Source organism: Macrobrachium nipponense, chromosome 2, assembly GCF_015104395.2.
Source record: "Macrobrachium nipponense isolate FS-2020 chromosome 2, ASM1510439v2, whole genome shotgun sequence".
Lineage (NCBI taxonomy): Eukaryota > Metazoa > Arthropoda > Malacostraca > Decapoda > Palaemonidae > Macrobrachium > Macrobrachium nipponense.
The window spans coordinates 104,777,617-104,793,117 of record NC_087201.1 but is presented as its reverse complement, the minus strand read 5'-3'; the positions used below and the strand labels follow the sequence as shown (position 1 = coordinate 104,793,117).

Here is a 15,501-nt window from a genome sequence, read left to right as displayed (position 1 = left end):
AAAAATCTCTCATCTCAGTAAAAGATGAGAGCATTTTATTTATTGAAGTGATTGCTCTTCACATTAATATTTGAAAATTAGTAAATCATTTATCATACAAAAGCATACATCTCTGTAAGAGATAGAGAGAATTATTAGTTATTATGTGATATCATTTAATCTTATTAAACTTACTAATACAGTATTGATCAATATTAGTAAATCATTTTTATATCATAAAAATGTATTTAGGCATGAAAATAACATCAAAATACACCAATTAGTGATTATTTATCGTCGGAAAATCCCGCGAATAGGCGAATTCTCCGCAAATAATGGGTAGATAAGGTCCAGAGAAAAATCCGCGAATCCGGAGAACGCTAATACGGGGGCCCCCACTGTATACATGTATATACATATAAATATATATATATATATATATATATATAATATTATATATATAATTATTATATATAATTATATTATTATTATATTATTATTATTATTATGAATTTATTATTAACTTATTATTATATATTATATATATATATATATTAATATTATATATATATATATCTATATATATATATATATATAGTGTATATATATGTATAGATAGATAGATAGATATATAGATGTATAGATATAGATATATATAGATACATACATACATACACACATATATACACATATGTATGTATGTACAAACATACACATGCTTACATACATACAGGCAGTCCCTGGTTATCGGCAGAGGTTCTGTTCGTGGTGGGGTGCTTGGTTGACTACCATTAACCCTTAAACGCCGACTGGACGTATTTTACGTCGACATTTTTTGTCTCTTGGGTGCCGACTGGACGTATTTTACGTCGACATACAAAAGTTTTTTTGAAAATTCGTGGAAAAATACTTTTGGCTACCAGCCGAAAACTTTTGAAATCACTCGCCTTGGGGGATGCTGGGAATTCACGGATTAAGGTGTTGTTTTGTTTACAATCGTTACGCAGGCGCGCAAGCGCGAATTTCTTTTTTGCCGCACTAAAAAGTATCTGTGACACATCTCGGAAATTATTTTGTCACATTGACATAATTTTTGTACCATTTTAAATTAGCCGTTACATGGAGTATTATATATGAAAATGTGTGCATTTTTATGTAGAATACAACAAAAAAATACTCATGATTGTAGCTTTTATCAGTTTTGAGATATTTTCATATAAATAACGATAAGTGCCAAAATTTCAACCTTCGGTCAACTTTGACTACCGAAATGGTAAAAAAACGCAATTGTAAGCTAAAACTCTTATATTTTAGTAATATTCAATCATTTACCTTAATTTTGCAACTAATTGGAAGTCTCTAGCACAATATTTCGATTTATGGTGAATTTATGAAAAAACTTTTTCCTTACGTCCGCAGCGGTAACTCTTCTGAAAAAATCATACATTGCGATTGTGGTACTGTTTGCACCATTTTAAAATTAGCCGTTTACATAAAGTTTTGTAATTGGAAATGTGCGCAATTTCATGCACAATACAACTAATTAATCTTGAAAAAAATAAGCGCTGTGTGATTTTTTTGAAAAAAAATATTTTTTCCGCTTCCACGCTCACTCCGAAACACCTCCGGCACACGGGAGACAATTTTTATTTTACCGCTTCGGCGTTTAAGGGCTAACTGAAACTTGGCGATTTATGTCGCTTATGGCGCTGATAATTAGTATGTTATGGCACCATAATTCTATTAGGTACCAATAACCAGAACTCAGCCATTATAGTGCCATAAATCACCCATTTTTTTACTGTAGACAAGTGCCATAAACCGGATCGCCATTAACCGAGCCTGCCTATGATATAACCAGGAACTGCCTGTACATATGTGCATAAATTAGTTGTTGTATACAGTGGACCCCCCGTATTCGCGTTCTCCAGATTCGCGGACTCACACATTCGTGGATTTCTCTTGGGAACGTTTCCCTGCATTATTCATGGAAAATTCGCGCATTCGTGGTATTTTTCTAGGATAAATATCCACAAGTTCCTGGTTTTTTTGATGAATTTCATCATAAAATGCACTTTTTGTGATAAAACTATTAAAAAAAACCAAGCATAAAGATTTTTAGTGGGTTTTTCTTGAGTTTTAACTACAAAATAGGCTGTTTTTAGCATTTTTATAGGGGTTCCAAACATTCACGGGTTCTAACTATTCACGGGAGGGTCTTGTACGCATCCCCTGCGAATACGGGGGGACCACTGTAAAGTATATATCTAGCATCTTAGATGTTTTATTGTGTATACTTTAATCATGCCATTGGCATTTGATGAAATATTGTTAGGAATGTGCCCGATCAGCTTTCATATTTTGCATATTTTGCGGAGGTCTATACATGGTGTTCCTTGCAACTTCTCCAGTTGTGCTGTTCCCTGAACTCGATCCCTTTTTGCTGTCTAGGGTCTTCAGGATTTTTGTGTGCAAGTTGCAAATGAATTCCTGTCTTTGTAGGTGCCGTTTATAACTAAACTTTTGTTTTATTGCTGACAGATCCACTAGTACTGTACATAGGTATTATTAAAGTAAGCTGTCCATATATTTGCTGTACCATTTATTTATTAGTCTTCATTTTTGCTCATTGCAGTGTAACCAAAAATGTTATAAATTTGAATGACTATTCATGTTACAGCACTGAATTCAAGAAGATATTTAAATTCAATGATGAATTGTTGAAAAAATTGCTGTGAAACAATTTTATTACTAGAAATGTTATTTAATAAATTCCTAAGCAAAATAATTGGAAAATGGACGTTAGTCTTATTTGGTTATTAGGGATTATTGTTTAACAATGTCACTAGGACACCTAGGTATACTACTTTCACTGACTCAATAAGCAACAAGACTTGCTGTGGAATTGTAGTATATTTTATCAAAATCAACAGCTACATGTTATACTATTTACAGTTTATTTGTTTATAACTGTATCCTCATTCATCATTTTTTGTTTGCAAGTACAATTAAACTACGTATTCTGGTAATGACAAGTGTTTGATTACAATAACATTGAGGTAATTGCATTTACCAAATGACATTTTTTAATTATTTGCTGTTACTAAATTACTTTGCATGTTTGTTTTAGTGCACCTTAATATAGTGTAGTTTGTACCCCAGAAAATTAGGATGATACTGAAGGTATGGATATTGAAGCTTCGGGTTTCAACTTCTTGAGTTATTCCAGGGATGTACGTGTGTGTAGAGTGCAATAACCCATTGTTCTCTAGTCGAGCTAAATATGATCACCACACACCGTGGCCAGCATTTACTCAGACAATCAGTTCTTCCTCTGTGTCAAAAGTACCAGAAAGTGGACGACCTGGTGCTTTAAAAGTAAGATTTTGCCCTTTTTTTTATAAACCGTTAGGTAATTTGCTAAGATTAGGTAAGTAATGAATTTTAACTGGTGGTATTCAAGTAAAAAGACATTTACTATCATTTACGAATGCATTTAACAGTCATTCATGTTTTTATCATTACTTTTAGGTCTTTCAGATGCTCTGACTTTGACCCATCAGGCCCCATTATTGCATATTGCCATGCTTGTAAATAGCCATGGCTGTTTATACATTCTTTACAAGCTTTTGTGGTGGCAAAATGCCATGGTACCCTTCGCAACACAGCATACTGCAGTTTTATCTCATGTTGAAAGCACATGTTCAGGCAGGTCAAACTTGTGTTATCACATACACTTCTTGTCATATGCAAGATCAAGGATTCCCAACAAAGAAATACCCAAAAACTCGAAGATTAATTTGACTAAGAATACATAACTCAATTCTGCCCATGATATTTATTTGTATTTACTTATTTATTCAGTACCTTGGCTCATGGTTTTTGAGTTTTGGTCACAAAAAAGCTGTTCACACAGTATTGCATCTGCAGCACTGTACAGCACTGAGCAGTACATAGTGGTCAGTGGAATGTTAATTTCTGAAATAGGCCTTGCTTGAGGTATTATGTTGAATAGTATAAAAATTTATTATGTTTTTGCTGTTTATTATTGAGAAAACAGTGCGTATTATATTTTGTTCACTTCATGGAAGTCAAGAACAGAATTTTTACGTAAGTTACGTAACTTAACAAGTAATTACATAGCCAACAGTTTCTAGTACTGGCAGCTAAAATTTGGAATTCCTGGTAGCAATTCTTCTTTGTTTGGCTATAGGTAACTAGTCCCGCTCGCTTTCGGGAAGAAGAGTAACAATTTAGCCAGGTGCTTCAATTTGTTTCTGGCAGCTTATGACAAGCAGTTTGTTCAGAATATGAATTCTATGCTGTTTTTTCCTGGAGATCGGCAAGGTACTTTTTTTTTATTTTACTTGTAAAGAATTGTGTTTTTGTTAGATAATTATCCAGTTAATTTAGATAATTAGTCTCAATTACTGAATTTGACTTGACTTGTAACTGACGATGTCCGACACCAGTGTATCAAGCACTCATTATTGCAGCAAGGGCTGCAGGACAAGGTTAACATCAGCAAAATATGACTCATACAATTTGTGTTAATTGTAGAGGGAAAAACTGCTCAGTGTACAAGACTTGCTTGGAGTGTGAAGGATGGGATGCAAAACAGTGGAAGACTTGAGCTGCTTATCTATCTAAATTGGCTAGCAATAGACAAAGAAAGGTTAGTATTAGATAAGACAGATTGACCGCTGGTGTAGAGTTTGATAGATCTACAGTATTGATGTTCCGATTGTTTCTGTCCCCTCTGTTTTTCCCATTCCCAGCCCTTCTACTATTCCTCCTAATCCTGATCTCAACTCCCAGGTTATTTACCCCAACACCATTGCTACATTGTAAAGTAAATTCGACAGTTAATTTCAAAATATTATTTGATACAGTCACTCAATTAGGTCATTCAGTGAAAGCTCTCATAGAGTGCAAAAGTATTGTAAGTGTAGTGCAAATAGAGGAACTAGCTGTCTGTCCTGCTGATTCTCATAGGCAAAGGTCCCTGGCATACTCCCTTACAAAATCACCAGGGAGAAGCCCAAGGGAGGTCAGGAGGGTCTGCCCACATGCAGTCAGCCCCTCAGTCTTACCTGTCACTAAATCCCAGGTGGAGACATCTTTCCTCGAGTTCCAAGGCTTCCAGCTCAGAAAAGAGGCGCCGATGGCGGTACTATATTGATTCTTCCAGACCACTGAAAAGGTCTGCAGCTGACACTTTGGTGGCGCCAGCGGTTCCGTGTACTAAGTCTAGAGAAGCCGTACCTTTGTACAGCTTTTGGGATAGCCCAGAGAGGTTTTCTTTGGAGAGCTCGTTGTCAGTTAAGAGCCGAGAGAGATTGCCTGTGCCTAGAAGTGCAGCTGTCCCAGAAAGCGTGCCAGTTGTTCCCCGCTCGCAAGTTGGCACCTGGACGTTCAGTGGCTCTCAAGCGCCAGTCGGTGCCAAAGTTCCCAGCGTCTTTCAAGCGCTTGGAAGTAGTCAATTGCCCAGTGGAACACCTAGTGAACGACATTCGCTCGGTATTAGTGGAAAAGCCAGTTCCAAAGTGACAGACAGTGAAGGATCTCGATTGATCTTTTGCTCATAAAGTGAGTTCACTGCAAGAAGATGATTTTATAGCGAAGTCAGCGCCTTGGCAAGGTCCTACGTGCCCAGGTTAATCTGCAGATGCTGTCCAACAGAATTTGGAGGATATTTTAGGCTACTTAAAGAAGCCTTATGTGCCAAAACCCACTAGTGATCCTCTCCTTTCTCTGGTGTCGTCAGTAGAAGAGGAAGAAGTCAGTGCACCAGAAAAGGCTTCGTCGTCCCCAGCTTATGCAGCATTACTGGAGTTTTTGTTGTGTACTGATCCTACCTTCTCTCCAGCAGCTCCTGCTTCTCCTACTACAATGTTTCTGTTAAGTATTGTACATGAAGCAACAAAGCTGTCAAAGATGGTTTTGTCAACCTCTGTGAAGAAAGCCTTCAAGGAAGTGGACTTGTGGCTAACAGACAAGATAGAGGAAGGGAAAGCTTGCTTTAGCTATCCACCTTCACACTTTCTAATTAGAAGGTAGGCATACTACATGACTGGAGAAGTTCTTTCCTCTGGGTCTCTGCCTCTTCTTAAGGGGACTTCTCTAACCTTATAGATTTGGCCCGAAGGTCAGCATTTTCTGCTACCAAGATAATGTTCTCCTCAGCTGAACTCTATCATTTTTTGTAGAATACCTTCAAGATTTTAGAGGTTATTAGTTTTTTGGATTTGTCTATAGGAGCCTTGGCGAAGAAGGTTCAAGATTATCCCGACTTCCCTTCAGACATAGGATCAGATCATCTTGATGTCCTGTTTTGTGCAGACAAGGAGTAAGGGATGCTTGAAAGGAAATCGTTATCCTTTATGCGATGGGAGCATTAAAAAAGAGTAAGCTTTGGTGTTCCTTCACCACTAAAGGAGTCACCATGGTTTAGAAGTCCGATCTTCTATTTTCACCTTTAGTAAAGGACTCCCTCCCTCTTTCCTCAGTCTTTGATTAATGACATAGTGTCGGGGCTTCAGAAGAAGTCCACATAAGATTTGTTGGCCTATTCCATGAAACCACCAAAAGAAGCTACTCCATAGAGCATGAAGATAGCTTCCCCTTTGTGGCAGTAGACCAAGATTGAACCCCAGAACGAGATCAAGCATCTGCTTTGGCTCTCGAGCCATTAAGAAAAACTACGCGATCGCCCCCCAAAAAGTGAAAGTGACCTCCTCCGTGCACCAGTAGGAGCAAGACTCCAGCAATTTTGGGAAGTATGGAGCAAGAAAGTAGCAGAACCATAGGTAACGGAATTACTAAAATTTGGATATTCAATTCTGTTCCTTGAAAAGTCCCCCTTAGTCAAGAAGCCTATTGACATAACTGCATACTCTGTAGGCTCAAAGAAGTTTTCAGCTCTCGCAAAAGTTCATTCCCTCCCCGAGAAGAGAGTAATAGAGTTAGTCAAAGACAAGACCTCAGAGGGATTTTACAATCTGCTCTTTATGGTGCTGACATTGACAGGAGGTTGGAGACCAGATTTAGATGTGAGCACCTGAATGTTTTCGTTCAAAAGACAAAATTTCACATGGAGACAAATCGCTCCATTCTATCAGCAATGTGCCGGGGAGATTGGATGGTCTGTACAGTGTTCCCCCCATATTACGGGGGATAGGTACCAGACCCATGCAAATAGCTCAAATCCACGAATAGTTAGAACTCCCCTCTAAAAATGCTTATATCTGCCTATCTGGAAAGTTCAAATACCAAATTATGAGAATTTCAGGTAAGTCTACTCCTTCTAGACAGCATTAATCTCCTAACACAGGAGAAAGAAGGGACTTTTATAGGTGTAGGACTTAGACTTCTCTGCTATCTTTGTCTAGGAAAAGATAACAGCGTATTTGTTAACCTTAAATACAGTGGTAGCCATTTTGTTCCAACAGAGGAAGAAGTACCCAGAAGCCTCCCTTTGGAAACCTTGACATAAGAGGCTAGGCCATCTCCAATTCTCAACCAGCTTCAAGTAGGCATCTGTCCCCATAAATACTACTAACTGGCAGAAAGTCAATGCAGGTCCTTCAGTGATTCAAATTGGAGATATGGTTGTCAGCTCATCCATATCTTCATCCAAAAAAGTTCAAATCCTTTGTGAAGGATACAAAAAATTTTGTTGCATTGGTCAACATAGTGGAATCTGTGTTGGTCATAGAGACCATAGAAGAAGTTACAGGGGATACCAGCAGTTTTCACAGAAATCTGATTTTAGTCACAAAGGCTTCTGGGATAGTCTTAGCGATCCAGACACAAGAAAGCTGTCCTGTCACAGAAAGACTTGTATATTTTCAGATCTGCATTTGAAGGTTTGGAGTAATGCTCAATTGCAATCTAGTCTGATAAGAAGGTTATCACATTGATGAGATATCAGGACAACAGGATCATCATGGCGTCTTCATCCCAAGAGCTTTTGGAGCACTTCAACTATTGCATCAACCTAGGCAAGTACATACCAACAATGAAAAGGCAGATTTCTCCCCAGTAAAATAAGTTACTTATCTAGGTATAGGTAAGTATAATTTACCTTATAATGGACATATTATCTGGGTTCTTCTCTCTTTTATAGGAATTTCCAAGGATCAGGTTTCTTCAAAGCTATGGCAAAAACTTTAGGGCACCCAAACTCTTTGAAGAAGTTAGTACATAACAAACAGTTGAGGTCTCTGGTCTCTTCAGCTGGAGTTAAATCATCAGTGGCCTGCCTTAAGCAAACCAGAAGACCTCCAAGGAGGTCCTGTCAGACTGCAGTCATGAGGTCATTTGTCAGCTCTACTCCCTCTCTTTCACACTCATTTAGTAAAAGGCACTAAACTAAAAGAACTGTTATAGGTTTCTAACATCCTCTTGTTACAGGACCAAACAATTGTAGAAGTTTCCAGCCACACTAGCCAGTAGGCCTTATATTAGTACTCCTTCCCATCCTTTGCCCCTGAGAATTCCACACTCATGCCTCTATCGGAGCAGAGATAGAGGTCTCCCCAGAAATCTCTTTATCCTTGTTATAAGATACGAAATTTGGGCTTGCTACATTAAAGTTGGGTTCTGATGGAAGTCTTTCTCTTAAGTATTCAAGATCTACAATTTGACCATGGGGGTTGACCCACACATTGAAAGGAAATGTTATTGACTTTTCAGGTGATAAGCCTACCACTGATGTTATAACCTAACCAATTCGGGTCATATCCTAGGAGCTTGGTGAAGTTTCTTGCCCAAATTAAAGCAGTAAGGTCAACAACAAAAGTGAGATGTATATAGAAGAGATATCAGTCTTTCTTATGGACTTTTGCCCCCCTTGACTTCAGACCACCTTGGCATGGTGATGGAGCTCTTCAACCCATTTGGATTATTTTGTGAAATTCTCCATTTTTGGTTAAATATTTTTTGACCTGACAAATAGGAAGAGGTATTAGAGCTGGGACTAGGGTTAATATCTGAAGCTAGTATGTAGTAAGAACTGTAGTAGGATCATCAACTGCCCAATAATATTTTGGCCTGAGGGATATCGGTGGGATTATTCACATTGATACCTCAAGGGTGGAACTATCCTGCAGAGCTTGGACCATGGATTCCAGGGGTAGTCTGGTTCTGGAGCTTGGACTTTCGGCATTCTGTCATGTTTGTCCATTAATATGAACAGGGTGGGGATGATTGTATTCTTGTGATGCAACAATATGGTTTGACTTACACTTGAGTCACCCTAATTGTGTTGGTGCCATCAGCTTGGGAAGGGTAGGACATAGACATTTTGGAGTTTGCTCTTACTGGTGCCGATGGCAGAAGACTAAGCTCCTTTAAAGGCATATTATATTATTTGAGGGTTTACAGGCTTTTTAATTTTTTTCTCCCATCCATTATATGATTAGTATTAATGATTCTAGTACCCCTGTACCTTTTGATAACCTTTTGGTACAAGTGGTGACACCTGGCAAGAACATCAGTGGCAATTCCCCTCAAACAAATAATATACAGGTCAGTTTGAACAACAGTAAAATTAAGGGAGCAAATTCCCATTTAAGTAAGGTTATTCATGACACTTACGGTAACAGTAATAAAAATGATAATAATAAAGCTGGAAATAATAAACCACAGAATATGGCTAATACTAAAAAACTGAGGATTCTTCATGTCGTGGAAATTTCTCGAGAAACTGTGATTATCAGAAGCTGCATGAGAGATTTGAATGTTATGGGACAATTGTCAAAATAAGAATGAATCTTGATATCTGCAACAAAAAGTGGATTGCTTGGGTATTATTTAGCCATCATACTGAAGCTTTCAAGGCAAGTTGCAACATTAATATATATAATTCATAATGTCAACATTAATGGTACGCTCTGTTTTCTGTCTAAGGGCTTGTATATTTACTGACCTACAGGCTGAACTAAGTAAACAAATAATTTGCAAACAAAAACAGTAAGCTCAGTAAGAAAACCCAAACCTCCAATGTGGCTTATTGCAACAGCCAGAGGGGTGGTAATTACTTTTAAAGTAACTGACTCCTTCAGAAAAAGGTTGGAATAATTAGCCCCAGTGATATCTCTCGTTTTCGACAAAATAGTGTCCTCATTCATGCTGTTTCCTACATAATCAAAATGCTTTGCAATCTAAAAAACAAGCATCAGTGAAATTGTTATTAATGTCAAATCCCATTGAAATTTTAGTTATGGTATGGGCATAATATTACTTCAACAGAGATCTGATTATACAGAAGAGGAGATATTAAGTATGGGTCCAGCAGAAGTGTGGAAGGTAAACAAGGTTCCTAGGACAACAATGATTATTCATAGTTTTGAGGGGCCTGATTTACCTTCCATGTGATTATGGGAAATGAAAGGTAGCAGTCGAGCCATTTAAACAGAGGCCACTAAAATGTTTCAGTGGTTTCAAGTATGCACCCCTCACAACTTTGTAAAAATGTACTAATATGTGCCTGAACATGGAAATTGCACACTTGAGGCCAGATGCATTAACTGCAATATGAACTATGAACTATAAATATAATGGCAAATCTAACGACAGGAATTTCCAACAATATAAAACTGAAGGAGCAGCCCTCGACAATCTGCCACTGAACATATAAGTATAGGATATGCAAAAAAGATTAGTTAAGTATGTCAAAACAAAGGCAGTAACAAAAAAAATTAACAACCAGATACAGCTACTTCATCACTTAGCATTCTCAGAGTAGATGTGTTGACTTTAAAGACAAATCGTCAACATAATGAGATTTTGTGCTGCAGGTGAAGAGTAAGTGCTTTGGTTCATTACTGATTTAGTCCTTTGGCAGTATAAAGTGTAAAGCGTTGCAAACATGGTACCAGCACATTTCATGACCAATTTTTAGCTCCCAGAACTCTTGGATTCCCAGACCCAGTCATTTAGTAGTTTGCTGGCTCCAAGTCCTTGATTCAATTTTCAAATAGCAGCAAAGTCTCTGGCCTGCCCTGTGAGAGCTAGATAGTATACTATTAGCTATATGGTCTGGTTAAATTACATGATAATAAGCAGCAAATCTAGCTATTCAGGCAATCAAACCGAGGGATTTTTAGTGGCAAAAAAAAAAAAAAAAAAAAAAAAAAAAAAAAAAAAAAAAAAAAGGTTTCTTTTTGGTACAATCACATTACTTTACAATGTAATATTCTTACCTCACAACCCTGTGTAGGTGTAGATGGGTCAGTTAGTAGATACAGTGATCCCCCACTTTTATGCAGTATTAAGTTCCAAAACTTGCTGGGAAAAGCAAAAACTGCAGAAATGCCAAAATCCTCATACTAACTGGCTTATAATTACCAAATACCCACTACCTATTAAACAAAAATGCTTATAACTGTCTATTTTAACATTTTGGCTTAATTTGATAGCTCAAACAAAAATATACCTTAAAATATCATACTAAAACAATTTAAAATCATTTCATACAAAAATACACCACAAGCTGTCATCCCAAAACATCTTCAGACATCTTAGATTGGTACCCTTTTACAATTGTTACTCTTTAAGTATTTATGCCCCCTAAAATGCTTATAACAATGATTTACTCATTTTAAAATATTAATATAATGAAAATGGCAAAATATATAAAAAAATTTTAATACAAATTAAATAAATTTGTCTTACAGAATGTTTGACAACTACATTATCAAGTTACCTCTTTACTGTATACATAAGCCATTTTCTCTCATAGTACTGAAGTATTAATCCTTTTGAAATTATCACAAATTCACTTTTTTCTTTTTTTATAGCAACACTGTTTATTCACTAATTGCTATATTTTTTCATATCGTTTATGTGACTAAATATTTATTTTTATGATAAGAATGATTTACAGCTTACATATGTACTTATAATGTAATTGTGTACTATCTATTAAGCTCACTCCAGGTTGGGCCCAGACTGAGCATAATCGGTGTACGGTCTCCTCTCTCTCTCTCTCTCTCTCTCTCTCTCTCTCTCTCTCTCTCCTCTCTCTCTCTCTCTAAGGGTAATGTAAGATGTATTTGAAATTATATTGCTGTAAGGTTTTTTATGATAATGTTGTACAATATTTAAAATATTTGCTAATTATTTAAATTTTATTTTCCAGTTTGTTTTTACTGGAAAATAAAATGAAAATAATTAGCGAATATTTTAAAAATTTTTATAATATGCTATATATATTATATATCACAGGCAGTCCCCGGGTTACGACGGGTTTGGGTTACGACGTTCCGAGGTTAAGGCACTTCTCAATTATATTCATCAGACATTATTTCCAGGGTTACGATGCATGTTCCAGAGTTACGACGCTCACAACGCTCATCTAGCAGATGAAATATGACACCAAAAATCCAAAATAATCAATATTTGAAGGTGTTTTGGATGAAAAATGCAATAAGAGTGCAGTTTACATAGTTTTCAATGCACCCAAAGCATTAAAAGTAAGGTTTTCTTAGGATTTTTTACGATGTTCCGGCTTACGACGATTTTCGGCTTACAATGCGTCTCAAGAACGGAACCCCTGTCGTAACCCGGGGACTGCCTGTATACAGTGGTACCTCGAGATACGAAATTAATCCGTTCTGAGGCGGCTTTCGTATTGTGAGCTTTTCGGATCTTGAACCACGTTTTACATGTAAAATGTCTAATCCGTTTCAAGCCCTACAAAAACAGTAAATTTTATAAAGCTAAATTGACCAATAAACAATGAAATACTACAACAATTTGGACCATTCAATACCTAACTTAATATGTACTAGTACTAATACGTACGTACCTGTAAATAAAGTGTATTAGTGTATATGGTATACAAGAAATACTGTTTGTACATACATACGTATGTAGTAAAATGTGGAACCTTACCTTTCGAGTGAGGCTATCCCCGAAAGTGGTGACAGAGGAGGAGGACAAACGGCAGAAAACTTCTTATAGTACATACACTTAACTTTACGAAACACATTAACAAAACTGTAACTTAACTTTACAAAAAACTTAAAATTAATTTTTTTTTTTTTTTTTTTTTTTTTTTACAAAATTTCAATTTCTTCACCACTTTCAACTTTCTGTTTTTTCGTAGTATCAATTGGATCTTCCTTTTTGCTTACCCCTGCTAGTACTAAAGGCCTCTTTAAAAAATAACTATCCAAGGAAGGCTGCTTCTGCCTGGTTTTCAAAATGCTCCTGAAACAACTCGGACAAACGTCATCGAACTGCACCAGCATACGACCTGCGTAAGCCTTTTCGGGGTGTCTTTTTTACAAATGATTGCACCTTGCGAAAAGCAGCTAGAGCATCCTTAATTTCTGCCGTTGTCATAGGGTCGTCCTATTCCTCCTCGCCGCTGCTAGAGAACTCTTCTTGAATGATGTTATGTTGCGTGGCCTCCAACTCCTTCAGGTCATCCATCATACGCTCCTCTTGGGGCTCCTCGAGAAGGTCATTGATGTCGTCCTTGTCGACGACCAGCCCCATGGACTTGCCGAGTGCAACGATTGCGTCAAGATCTGGTTGCAAAACAGTTTCAAGATCGTCAACTGTTCCTGAATCTGCAGCACCAGCTTCGCCCACGTCGAATCCCTCAAAGTCTCGGGCGGATACGGCATCAGGCCAGAGTTTCCTCTACGAAGAATTCAAGGTTCGCCTCGAAACCTCCTGCCAAGCTTGATTGATGAGTCGGATGCATATTACAACATCGAAATGCTCCTTCCAAAATTCACGCAAGGTGAGGTTTGTGGTATTGGTGATGTCGAAACATCTCTTGAAAAGATGTTTCGTATACAGCTTCTTGAAGTTCCATATTACTTGCTGGTCCATGGGCTGGAGGAGAGGGGTGGTGTTAGGCGGAAGATAAAGAACCTTGATAAACGAATACTCTGCTAGGATATCTTCCTCGAGGCCAGGAGGGTGGGGTGGGGCATTGTCCAACAACAGCCGACATTTCAGAGGGAGGCTCTTCTCTTCCAAGAATTTCTTCACTGTCGGGCCGAAACACAGATTTACCCACTCCATGAACAAAAGTCTCGTTACCCAGGCTTTCACATTAGCCCTCCACATCACCGGAATCCTCTCCTTTAGCACTTTGTGGGCCTTGAAGGCTCGAGGAGTCTCCGAATGATAGACAAGTAGGGGCTTCACCTTGCAATCCCCAATGGCGTTCGAACAAAGTGCGAGCGTAAGCCTGTCTTTCATAGGCTTATGCCTGGGTAGCATCTTCTCTTCCTGCGTGATGTACGTCCGACGAGATATTTTTTCCCAAAAAAGGTCAGTCTCATTACAGTTGAAGACTTGCTAAGAACTGTAGCCCTCCTTGATTGTCATCTCGTCGAACGTCTTAATAAAGGCTATGGCCACTTTTGTGTCCGAGCTGGCCGCCTCCCCAGGCCGCACCACCGAATGGATGCCAGTCTGTTTACGGAATTTTTCGAATCACCCATGAGAAGCCTTGAAGTCTGGGGTTGGCGTCGATGTCCCTTCTCCTCCATCGTCTTCGGCCTGGGCAATCAAATCGCCGAAAATAGCGCTGGCCTTGTGGCAGATTGCCGTCTCGGTTATCGTGTCGCCAGCAATTTCTTTGTCTTTTATCCAGACAAGAAGCAGCCTTTCCATCTCATCGTGCACGTGGCTCCTCTTGCTAGACAAAATAGTCACACCCTTGGAAGGTGTAGCTGCTTTGATGGCATCCTTCTGCTTAAGGATGGTGCCTATTGTCGACGGAATTTGGCCGTCTTCCTTGGTGATCACACTCAGTCGTATGCCAGATTCCTACTTTTTTATTATCTCCATTTTTATCACCAAAGAGAGCATCTTCTTCTTTCCTACTTCAACTTTCTTGGGACCCATGATTACGTATATACTGTACGTAATTAAATTATATAGTACGTATACATATGAAGTAAAGTTCTCACACAACATGATAAAGTAGTACAGTGGACCCCCCGTATTCGCGTTCTCCGGATTCGCGGACTCTCACATTCGCGGATTTCTCTCGGGAACGTTTCCCTACATTATTCGCGGAAAATTCACGCATTCGCGGTATTTTTGTATGAGAAATATCCACAAATTCCTGGTTTTTGTTATCAATTTCATCTTAAAATGCACTTTTTGTGATAAAACTATTAAAAAAACCAAGTATTAAAATTTTTAGTGGTTTTTCCTAAGTTTTAACTAACAAAATAGGCTGTTTTTAGCCGTTTTATAGGGGTTCCAAACATTCGCGGATTCTAACTATTCACGGGGGGGTCTGGTATGCATCCCCCGCGAATACGGGGGGACCACTGTACTACAACGAAATCACTAACGAATTTACGTTAATAAACGAAATCGTATAGAACTAACGAATTCTGCGTGCTTACAATACCGATGATGCCGCCAAGCGGCTGAAAAAGCACACCGCTACGTACGATGGATGATGGGATCATGGGAGAGATGCTGACCAATAGGAGAGCAGGATCTTATGGCGGTGACTAGCATCAGGAACCAATGGGA

General features: G+C 38.2%; 1 protein-coding gene across 3 annotated transcripts in view; it reads left to right on the top strand.

Moving 5' to 3' along the window:
* The window catches only part of LOC135220882 (methionine-R-sulfoxide reductase B1-A-like), a 171,101-nt gene that overhangs the window by 69,315 nt on the left and 86,285 nt on the right, over positions 1–15,501 (top strand). The window contains exon 2 of one of the 3 annotated variants that reach the window (XM_064258489.1): positions 3,209–3,357. The exons of the other annotated variants lie outside the window; for them this stretch is intronic. Within the exon in view, the coding sequence (XP_064114559.1) occupies positions 3,209–3,357 (149 nt within the window). The remainder of the gene's footprint in view (positions 1–3,208; positions 3,358–15,501) is intronic. 3 annotated transcript variants of the gene reach the window in all.